The sequence below is a fragment of the Sceloporus occidentalis genome, unplaced genomic scaffold (genome assembly GCF_023333645.1).
Source record: "Sceloporus occidentalis isolate IW3139 unplaced genomic scaffold, rSceOcc1.0.p SCAF_12, whole genome shotgun sequence".
Taxonomy (NCBI): Eukaryota; Metazoa; Chordata; class Lepidosauria; order Squamata; family Phrynosomatidae; genus Sceloporus; species Sceloporus occidentalis.
The window spans coordinates 9,359,091-9,370,949 of NW_028316992.1; the positions used below are offsets into that span (position 1 = coordinate 9,359,091).

At 44.4% G+C, this 11,859-nt stretch overlaps 1 protein-coding gene across 1 annotated transcript; it reads left to right on the plus strand.

Annotated features, from left to right (window-relative positions):
- The first annotated feature begins 2,427 nt into the window (after positions 1-2,427).
- Positions 2,428-9,038, plus strand: LOC149305246 (uncharacterized). The gene is made up of 2 exons (XM_089477966.1): positions 2,428-2,542; positions 6,674-9,038. Exons 1-2 carry the CDS (start codon positions 2,494-2,496, stop codon positions 8,329-8,331), a joined length of 1,707 nt encoding a protein of 568 aa, XP_089334092.1. The 5' UTR covers positions 2,428-2,493; the 3' UTR covers positions 8,332-9,038.
- Positions 9,039-11,859: the final 2,821 nt, after the last annotated feature.

The window sequence follows — 11,859 nt, forward strand, 5'->3', positions numbered from 1 at the left end:
AAAGGCCTTACTGAAATCAAGATATACTATATCCACAGCATTCCCTTCATCTACCAGGATCATCTACAGAGATTAGATTTGTCTGGGATGACTTGTTTCTCTGAAACCTATGTTGACTTTTTGTGATGATGGCATTGCCTTCTAAATGTTCACAGACTCTCTTTTTAATGATCTGCTATAGAAGCTTTCCATAAAGAAGGTGGTCCTTCTCCTCCTCCTCTTCCTCTGCATGAAAGAGACATCAGATTCTCATCAGTGATGATGACACAGCATGGAAAAATTAACATTCCTGCATTTAAAGTCTTTTTAAAAAATAATTTTATTGAAACTAAAGTACATACAATGAATTTTATACAATGCATAATTCTGTATATATATATTCTACATTCTATAGCAACTTATCTGAATTTAAAGTCTGAGGAGTCATGAATCCTGTTGGTTAACCCTAGCATAGATCCACTGAACCCATAATTGACCGATGAGCCAATCTATAGCTAAATCCAAGAGACTGAGTGATTCTACTCTGATCAGGACTAAGTATAGGATAGGATACAGGCTAAGATTTAGCACTGCATGTGGCTAGAACAGGACATTCCCAAGCCAAGATGGCCAGCAACAGTCGGGAAAATAGACACTCTCAGAATTGTGACTTCTCTGCATGCAGAAGGCTGCCATGGCAATTGGATGCTCTCTTCCCATCAGCTCAATCCTCTAGTGCCCCCCGATCCTGGGAGGAGGGCTGGATCCCATGGAAGGGGAGCAACCAGAGAAAAGAGAGCTCCTGCCCTGTCTGACTGAGGGCTTTCCTGGGGAATGGAGGACAAGTGGTTTGGACACTGGGAGAATGAGGGGCCACCAGGTCAGACAGCCTGACCCAGCAAAATCCTCCATGCTCCAGTGTTGCTCCAGGGGGAATCAGGCTAAAAGTGGCCGTTCGCTGAACCAGGTGCTACCAGAGAGTTATGGAAGCCATCTCACATGGCATTCAATGCCTGGCGAGAGTGTTGGGTGTGAGGTATTGGAGAAGAATCCAGCTGTGTTTTTGTAGCCAGAAGCAAAATGAAGACATCTTCCTCTGAGGGCCACTGGGGAGGTCAGGAGGTTGCAGCAAATGATGCATTCATTTCACATCTAGCTACTGGGACATAACCAGGGCCCTTTCCAATTTCCCATGCCCTAATCCCCCACAGCTCTAATAAGGCATGGAGTATCTGTTGTGTAGAAGAGCTGCAGTGAATCTATCCTAGGTGCAGGGGGCTTTATTTGGTGCGGAAGGAGGAAGGGGATACTCACTTCTGCATCAGCCCAAAGGAGGCATATGTCACCTGTGTATGTCACCAGCAGGATGCTGATCTCTGTGTCCTTGAGTGCTGCAGGGTTTCTTGCCAAACCAATCCTAACCCTGGACCCTTTTCTCAGGACCTTCATCTCGGCCTTCTTGTACACGGCTTTGGGGCCTGTCTTTCTGGAAGTGACCCAAGTGCAGGATCACCAGGACCCCCTGCCCACCTGATGGCTGACACAGAGGTCAACCGGAGGGAGTTTGGCTCCAAAAGAAAGAGGCTGCCGAGGTACAAGAACACTTTGGTGAGTCACTATCCTATTAGCTTCATCTGGGTCACTGCAGGGCTAATTTATGAAAGGAACCAAATAAAGTACTGTCCAAGTTTGGCAGTCAGTCCTGGTTAATCCTCTGTCACCCCATTATTTCGGGGGCTTTTAAAATGTCCTGGTTTCTCTCTCCTCCTCCCACTTTCCTCCTTCTTCAGCTAACTTCAATTTCTGAATAATGAGTGCCAGTAGGTTTGCACCTCATCAACTCAAAAGTGCAGCGAGGAGAAGAAAGAAGAGGGCAGGGACATGTCCTTGCTAGGAGTCTGAGGCAAAAGCAAACTGCTGTGCCCTTACCCGTTTGTGTGATCTTCCTCATAAACAACTTTGACCATCTTCACTACTTTCTGGTGTTGCTTGTCCACATGTGTCTTGTTTTGCCAATCTGTGAAATGTTGGGGAATATGGGAGAATGTCTCTGGATATAAATTGGGGGGGGGGGCACAGTGCTCCCCACAACTGCTTTTTAAAAATGACATTTGCCTCTGAAATTTGGCAAGAAATGGCTAAATGCACTATAATCTTTGGAAGCTAAATGTACTATACATGTTGGGATGGTCATTATCCTAATCCATCATCAATATCCCAGCAAAGGCCTAAATTATATTGTTGATTATATTGTATTTTACATTGAAAGAATTAGTGACAAACTGCGTCTCAAAGGCAGTAGCTTTTCTCTTGCTAAGAGAATTTAAAGTTTATTTCCTGGACTAAATTCTGAGGTGATCAAATAATTTTTGGGATGCGTCATGTGCTTCTCCCTCCCCTTTTTATTATCATTCTCTAGATGAGGGCTATTTTCTATTGCAGGTGACCTTTGCAGATGTGGCGGTATATTTCACTGAGGAGGAATGGAAACTGTTGACGAAGAAACAGAGACTTATGTACAATGATGTGATGATGGAGAATTACGAGAATGTGGCCTCTGTGGGTAAGGAAGCTGAATTCATTGCCCTTACTATGAAGACTGAGGGCCCTTTCATTCTACATTATCATGGCACTATGATTCCACTTTAGAATTATAGAATCATAGAGCTGGAATAGACCACAAGGACCATCTGGTTCAACTCCTGGCCATGCAGGAAACACATTGATGGCCACCCAGCCTTTGTTTAAAGACATTTAAAGACCTTCAAAGAAGGAGAACTTTAGAAATTAATAATAATAATAATAATAATAATAATAATGAGATCCCACCATGCTCTGAGGGAGTATATTCCATTGTTGAATAGCTCTTACTGTCAGGAAGTTCCTCCTAATGTTTAGGTGGAACCTCTTTTCCTGTGGCTTGGGCCCATTGTTCCGTGTCCTTTGCTCTAGAGCAGCAGAAAGCAAGCTTGTTCCATCCTCAGTATCTCTTCAAATATTTGAACAGGGCTATCATGTCCACTCTTAATCTTCTCTTCTCCAGACTAAACATTCCCAGATCCCTAAACCAATCCTCATAGGGCTTGATGGTTTCTATACCCTTCACCATTTTCATTGCTCTCCTTTGGATACACTCCAGCTTTTCAACATCCTTTTTGAATTGTGGTGACCAGAAGTGGACACAGTATTCCAAGTGAGGGCCTGTCCAAAGTAGAATAGAGTTGCACTATTACTTCCCTTCATCTATTACATGGAATTATAGAGTTGAAAAAAAATAGAAGGGCCATCCACTCCAACCCCCTGCCATAACACTATACTCCTATTGATGTAGCCTAGGCTCACACTGGCCTTTTTAGCTGCTGCATCACACTGTTGACCCACTTCAAATTGTGGTCTACCAGGATTCCTAGATCCCTTTCACACGTAGTTTAATTGTCATAGCAACTTTCTGTGAAATCTTGGAATTTGTAGTTTAGTGAGGCACTATTACTCTCCACTTTCTAAGGATTCTAAATATCCTATCCTAAACTGCGAATTCTAGGATTTTGTGAGAAGGAACCATGGAGAGAAATGCTTTTTGGCTCCAAATGCTCCTCAGCTCATCCCTGACCAAGATTCCTGGCTTTTCTGGCCCCTCTTCCAGCCTTTTGAGACTCTGGAGAGGCTTCTTAGGTAAAATGCCTCCCTTGGCCCTGCAATAGCTCAGAGAACAGTGGGAAAATGGACACCATTTCCCAAAGGAATGCTGCTGGTTATTGAGGGGCAACATGTTATTTATTCCTCCCTAAGGGAATACAATGTGGGGTGCCTCTGAGATCCTTTGGGGGGCAATGTGACCCCCCCCCCCATCACCAACAGTAGTCCATCCTCATCCTAGAGATGTCGTAAGGCTGCTTTAAGGCTGCTCTCTGGCACTTGGCCCTCACCAAAATTGGAGTCCAGGTCCCATCCCTCTTACTCTGCCTTTCCCGATGAGTTATTTGTATATTGATTAGCCTGAATTTATCAACAAATGTCCTCAAAGTGTCCCCTTTATACATCACATGTTGTGAGTATGTGTCTGTGATAGAGAGATGGAGGGACTGTGAAAAATAGAAAGACAGGGAAGAGATGCTGAAGGTGAAATTCTGAAGCAGTGCAGATGAGCAAGAGGGCAGGTTGGGGAGCGGATGGAGAAAGGGAAGGGGATCAGGCCTCTGGGAACCAGAAGGGGAAGGAAGGAGCAAAGCCAGGATTGCCTAGCTCTGTGCGGACAACAAGGGACCTCTGGGAAGGGCCAGGAGAGGAGCCTTGGGGATTGGGAGGCAGCCACAAACCTGACAGATTTTAAGAATTGGTTTGAGTGAAGCTCTGAGAACCAGCTCAAATCCATGTTTTTCAGACATATTTATGGGTTCCATAGAGTACTGTATATACTCATGTATAAGTCTAGAAATTTTAGTCAAAAACTTGACCCCAAAAACCTAGGTCGACTTATCGATGGGTCAATGTGAATACTATACTTTAACTCCTATTAAAAAGAGAACCATCCCTGGTGAAATGCAAGAGTGGTATCTGTCTTGGAAGCACTGCCCTCTGTTCCATTCATCCTTTAGTGTGAGCTAGAACAGTTATGCTTGCCATAATTTTGTAGGTTCTTTGGCATTGTTTTCCTTTCTTTTATCATTTAGCTCCTTTGTTGCATGTCCTTAAGTTTTACCCTTGACTTATCCAAAGGTCATCTCAAAATCCATAATTTTGCTCCCAAAACCTGCCCTCAACCTATACATGAGGTCTACTTATAGTCAAGTATATACGGTAATATCTATGATGGGAGGAAAGGGAGACACAAAACCCTCTTTTTCTCTAATGTTTCTTTTCCTACCTGAGCTTGCTTAGTTTCATGACTGATTCCAGAGGCCCTTTGTTATCCAAAATGCTGGAGTCTGGGGAGGACACCCGCAAGTGCTATGCTTTTAGGGGAATTTGGTACTTAGCTGAAAGCAGACATTTTGGCGGGTTACAAACCGCCCTCAAACAGCTGTCTCCTGCCGCCACAATTCGCTGCGGAGGGAAGCCCCAGCGCCCAGACCGCAAGGCTTCCGGCCGCAGCGAAAAGGGAGTGCCAAAATGGCGCTCCTTTTCAAAACGCAGAGGTTGCACCGCGAGGGGCGAAGCGCTCTCTCGCGGCATCACTTCCACTGTGACACGTCTGGACGCTAAGCGTCCAAAACATCAAAATGGCGGCGCCCATGTGGATGGGCGCCGCCATTTACGATGCGCTCCGCGCATGTTGAGGCCAAGGCCGGTTAGGAAGGGGAGACCCTTCATAACCCTAGCACGCCCCTTCCTAACCCTAGCACGCACAGAGCATGGCGTAAGTGGCGGTCTGTAACCCGCCATAGTTTGATAGGGGCAAGAGCGACCTTGGGATTCAGCCAACTATACCAGGCCCAGAAGCACACAGAACTCCTAAGGCATTTGAAATAGGTTTTAATGTTTTATTTAGGGGAAAAGCAAAATACACACATACACACGCATATGCAGATATAGGTGTACACACACACACACACGAACTAGGTAACAAAGGTGGGAGTGGTGAATAGTGTGAGGCTTTGCTAATGGTAAAACTTTACCTAGATGGATCTTGATTACAATTGCTGAGGGTCCAGAATGGGGAGAGAAATCAGTAACTCCAATGGCAAGTGGGGATGGTGAGTGTAGTGAGGGGTTTAGCAATGTAACCCAACAGACTGTCTGTCTGTAATTGGACTGACATCACAGAACAGCCAGTCAGGGCAGATAGTCATACTGTAATTGTTTCTTGGGGTCAGAAACCGAGTGTTCAAAAAGGTTTAAATCGCTTTAGAAAGATTCCTAGGAAGAGAATGGTTTGAAACCAAATTGCATGCAAAGGGTGCTTGCTGCAAATATCTCAGACAAAAAGGATTAGCACACTGGCTCTTGGTCCTCCTTGGCTCTGAATTCCGATCGCGTTCGTGAGCCAATATACAGTGACGCTCCCAGATGCAGCTCAACAATAACATAGCAGAGTATGGAAACAAATATCCAGATATAGATATTGGCAATGCACTGGCCACTTTTCACTTAAAAATAAGACACAAACACAGTTGATTTCATTGAAATCCTTGGAGGTTCTCTATCTTGAGTTGCAAAATAATACAGATATTTGCAAGCTCTCCTCTCCAACTTCCATCAACTTCACCATCTCTTGTACACACAACTCCAGTCCAATTCACACCAATCCACATGTGAGCTGTATACTGTATTGGTTGTGAGTCATATCCTGGTGCCACACAGCATGAAGCGTCCTCTGCAGTTAGCTTGCATCATGCCATGTGTTCTGACTCAGCACTCTATGGCAGTCTCACAGGATGTGATGCCACCAGTCAATCAAAGTATTTTTGCACATGTTTCATGGGATATTTTCCCCCAGTCCTTTGACTATCTGCTTCCACTGATTCCCCCAAGGCAGTCCCCATGCAGTCTCTTCTTTGCTAGCTCTTATGAGTAAGGATACACTCGTTCCATGGATTTAGGGGCATAAGCAGCAGGGTCATGCTTGGGTTACTCACAGCAACTTTATTAATTTAATCTCAAATAAGGAGGGGTAAATGAGGGCTAAATCATGGGGTAACACCCTCCTCTCTTAACTCTGATTTTCAGTCTTAACTCTCATTGTCCTTCTTTACAGAAGAACATTTGATTGATGAGAGAGTCCACACAGGAGAGAAGCCATACAAATGCCAGCATTGTGGGAAACGTTTTTATTTGAAGTCAAAACTAGTGACACATCAGAGAGTCCACACAGGAGAGAAGCCATACAAATGCCAGCATTGTGGGAAATGTTTTTATTTGAAGTCATATCTAATGAAACATCAGAGAGTCCACACAGGAGAGAAGCCATACAGATGCCAGCATTGTGGGAAATGTTTTTATTTGAAGTTATATCTAATGAAACATCAGAGAGTCCATACAGGAGAGAAGCCATACAAATGCCAGCATTGTGGGAACTGTTATTCTCAGAGGTCAAACCTCGTGAGACATCAGAGAATCCATACAGGAGAGAAGCCATACAAATGCCAGCATTGTGGGAAATGTTTTTCTCAGCAGTCAAACCTATTGACACACCAGAAAATCCATACAGGAGAGAAGCCAAACAAATGCCAGCATTGTGGGAAATGTTTTTCTTTGAAGTCAGTCCTAGTGACACACCAGAAAATCCATACAGGAGAGAAGCCATACAAATGCCAGCATTGTGGGAAATGTTTTTCTTTGAAGTCATATCTAATGAAACATCAGAGAGTCCACACAGGAGAGAAGCCATACAAATGCCAGCATTGTGGGAAATGTTTTTATTTGAAGTCAATCCTAGTGACCCATCAGAGAGTCCACACAGGAGAGAAGCCATACAAATGCCAGCATTGTGGGAACTGTTATTCTCAGAGGTCAAACCTCGTGAGACATCAGAGAATCCATACAGAAGAGAAGCCATACAAATGCCAGCATTGTGGGAAATGTTTTTCTCAGCAGTCAAACCTATTGACACACCAGAAAATCCATACAGGAGAGAAGCCATACAAATGCCAGCATTGTGGGAAATGTTTTTCTTTGAAGTCAGTCCTAGTGACACACCAGAAAATCCATACAGGAGAGAAGCCATACAAATGCCAGCATTGTGGGAAATGTTTTTCTTTGAAGTCATATCTAATGAAACATCAGAGAGTCCACACAGGAGAGAAGCCATACAAATGCCAGCATTGTGGGAAATGTTTTTATTTGAAGTCAATCCTAGTGACACATCAGAGAGTCCATACAGGAGAGAAGCCATACAAATGCCAGCATTGTGGGAAATGTTTTTATTTGAAGTCAATCCTAGTGACACACCAGAGAGTCCACACAGGAGAGAAGCCATGCAAATGCCAGCATTGTGGGAAATGTTTTTATTTGAAGTCAAAACTAGTGATACACCAGAGAGTCCACACAGGAGAGAAGCCATGCAAATGCCAGCATTGTGGGAAATGTTTTTATTTGAAGTCAAAACTAGTGATACACCAGAGAGTCCACACAGGAAAGAAGCCATACAAATGCCAGCATTGTGGGAAATGTTTTTATTTGAAGTCAAAACTAGTGATACACCAGAGAGTCCACACAGGAGAGAAGCCATGCAAATGCCAGCATTGTGGGAAATGTTTTTATTTGAAGTCAAAACTAGTGATACACCAGAGAGTCCACACAGGAGAGAAGCCATACAAATGCCAGCATTGTGGGAAATGTTTTTATTTGAAGTCAAAACTAGTGATACACCAGAGAGTCCACACAGGAGAGAAGCCACACAAATCCCAGCAGTGAACAAATATTATTTTTGTTAATAAGGAATATAAAATTCAGTTGTGCTAAGAAAAGCCCTTGTGATTTTGTTTGTAAGGTTTGTCTGTCCATATGTGTGTTTGTGTTTTAAAGTTGTATTTTGTCAAGTTTAGGTTTTAATTGTTAATAGTATAGATAGTTGCTTTGGGTTGTAAATTTGGCTGGGGATTATGGGTCATGGTATAGGGTAGCTAGATGGGGGGCTGTGGTTTGTTGCAGCTGTCTAGAATAGTTATGGGAATGATCATTTTTAAATGTTTGGGATGTTGGCTGAAGAAAGTTGCGGGCCGGTATTAACAGAAAGGGAGCTTATTTTTGGGAATGGAAAAGGGGGCCTTGTTACTTGTGGGGCATAGACTGTGGGAACTGGAGGTGGGGACTAGGTTTGGTTGAGGGTGGAGTTTTAGGTTTTGGGGTTTTAATGTATTGTTTGGCTTGGAGTGGGCAGTTCTGCCTTAAACCTTGAATTTCTGACTATGTGTTCTCAATAAAGTTCTTTGCTCTTTCAACACACTGAACTTTTTGATGTAAAGAAGTTCTGCATTTGTCCCAAACTGACCCTTTCTCCTCTCCTCAGTCCTCAGCTCCATTGCCATCCATAAGACCAGCAGAGGCAAACACACACACAAACATACAGGATACTCAGGCCTCATTCACACTGGCGGCATTGCTCTGGAACGAACTGGTCAAATTCGGGGGGCTCCCTCCCGAATCTCTCCGGAAGCAAGTGCTGACTACCAATCAGGGGCATTTTAACACGAATGCCCTCTTGGAGAATTCAGGTTTAAGGTGGAGGTGCCTGGCTGTCAATCAAAGTTAGTTCCGCGATGGTCATAGGTGACGTTTCCAGCATTGATAGCGGCATCAGAAGTGTGCTTTCCACCCCTCCTTTTTTTTAAAGGACCAGGCACCACCTGTCAAATTTACAAACCTCTGGGGTGTGGATGTGTATGTGTGTTGTGGGCATTTGGTTCAGTGTTGTAGATTATGATCTGCCCTTGGCCCCATTTTCAACCCCAGAATGAAAGCTAGTGCCATCTCTGTAGCCTATATCCCACTCCCTTGGCACCCCAGAATGCCTCATACACAGGTAATAACAACAACAACAACAATAAAATTAATTCCTCACCTCGGAATGCCAGAAATGGATGCATTTTTTTGGCTTTCCCTAGGCTACCCCTGAATTCCTTAGAGAGAGTAGCAAAAGCTGTATCAATTTGCCAATTTGCCTAATTGGAAAGAGAAGCATTACATTCGAATGCTAACATTCATTCGCTTTGCAGCAGTCATTCCAAAGGAAAGAATAGGCTACCCCTGAAGACAGTAGCAACAGCTGTATCAATTTGCCAAGTTGGAACATTACATTCGAATTCTAAAATTCATTCTCATTGCAGCAGTCATTCCAAAGGAAAGAATATGCACATTTTTAGCCAAAAATAATTAAAAAATAAAATAAAATCCAAAGGAAAAAGGTCTCTGCCAGATAGCAGAGGCTTCCCTTGGTGTAGCGCCCTGACCTGCCCTGAACTGACCCTTGCTCCTGCTCACGACCTATCTATATATCTCTATATAGCTATATATCTTTACCTACAAACATGCACATTTTTAGCCAAAAATAATTAAAAAATAAAATAAAATCCAAAGGAAAAAGGTCTCTGCCAGATAGCAGAGGCTTCCCTTGCTGTAGCGCCCTGACCTGCCCTGAACTGACCCTTGCTCCTGCTCACGACCTATCTATATATCTATATATATCTATATATCTTTACCTACAAACATGCACATTTTTAGCCAAAAATAATTAAAAAATAAAATAAAATCCAAAGGAAAAAGGTCTCTGCCAGATAGCAGAGGCTTCCCTTGCTGTAGCGCCCTGACCTGCCCTGAACTGACCCTTGCTCCTGCTCACGACCTATCTATATATCTATATATATAGCTATATTTCTATTACCAAAAACATGCACATTTTTTGCCAATAATAATAATAAAAAAAAAAAAATCAAAGGGAAATGGTCCCTGATGGATAGCAGAAGCTTGGCCCCCCTTCTGCCCCCCCGACCTGCCCTGAATTGACCCCGTCAGTCACCCTCTTTTTGCCTCCTGTCACCCTTTGCCTCCAGATTCCCCTTTTTCCTTCGGCTCTTTCCTCCTCCTCCTTCTCCCTCTCCCCTCGGATGAGGGGAGGGAATGCTCTGACCTCTGCCCACTGTCTGACCTTAATCCTTCCCAGAATTTGATCGAGGGCAAGTTCATATTTCACGGAACCCAGGTCTTTTGAGAAAAGACGGATTTTAGCCCGATTCTGGATACCCCGGGGTAAGGGGCATTTCCTTGTGCAAGCCTTGACATGGATTGTAACAGAATCGGGCCCAATATGAACTTCACGTGGAAGAATCGATTTCAAAACCGGTGTAAAAGGTAATGTGAATGGCCCCAGAGAAGAGATCTCTATTTCCAAAGCAGAGCCTTCCTGCCTTTCCCTCCTGAATCCAGCTCTGCACCTTGGGCTCCATTGCGGTCTCCTCGAAGGAAGGAAGGAAGGAAGGAAGGAAGGAAGGAAGGAAGGGGAGGCCACTGAACCCCCCGTGCATACTTTTCTTTCCCTCAAAGGAAAGGAAAGGAAAGTATTCTGTCTGAGGGCCGGAAGGCAGAGTGTTAAGGAGCGGAGCTGCTGGCTGTCTCTTTATCTTCAACGGATAGTGAGCACTGTGGAAGGCTGTCAAGGCTTTTATTTGCCAGTATAGATTTTGTGAAGTTCCCAAAGTTGAATGACTCTGATTAGACCCAGTGGGCTGTCTATGCTGAGGCAGTCCTAATAAGAGAAGGACTCAGGGATGTAATTGAAGAAGGTTTAACTGTAAAGAATGCTGAGCTGGATAGAAGAGCCAGAGCTGCGTTGTGTCTCACTCTGGAGCCCAGTCAGTTAGACCATGTAAGGGATAAGGTATCTGCCAAGGAGCTTTGGAATGCACTGAGAGAAGGGCATCAATCTGACTCTGCACTGTCCAAAATGCTCTGACTGTGTGTTCTCAATAAAGTTCTTTGCTCTTTCAACACACTGAACTTTTTGATGTACAGAAGTTCTGCATTTGCCCAAAACTGACCCTTTCTCCTCTCCTCAGTCCTCAGCTCCATTCCCATCCATAAGACCAGCAGAGGCAAACACACACACAAACATACAGGATACAGAGAAGAGAGCTCTATTTCCAAAGCAGAGCCTTCCTGCCTTTCCCTCCTGAATCCAGCTCCTCGCCTTGGGCTCCATTGCGGTCTCCTCGAAGGAGGAAAGGAGGGAAGGAAGGGGAGGCCACTGAACCCCCCCCCCCCCCATGCATACTTTCCTTTCCCTGAAAGGAAAGTATTCTGCCTCCAGCAGAATAAACAGCAGCAGCAGGAGCTAGGCCCTGCAATCCCTGTGCATGCTGAGGAGGGGGCTTTGGGGCATACACAGGCTCAGCCCCTGAAGCCATTGCTGTCCTCACAGTCTGTACTGAGGGAGGGAGGGAAGTAGAG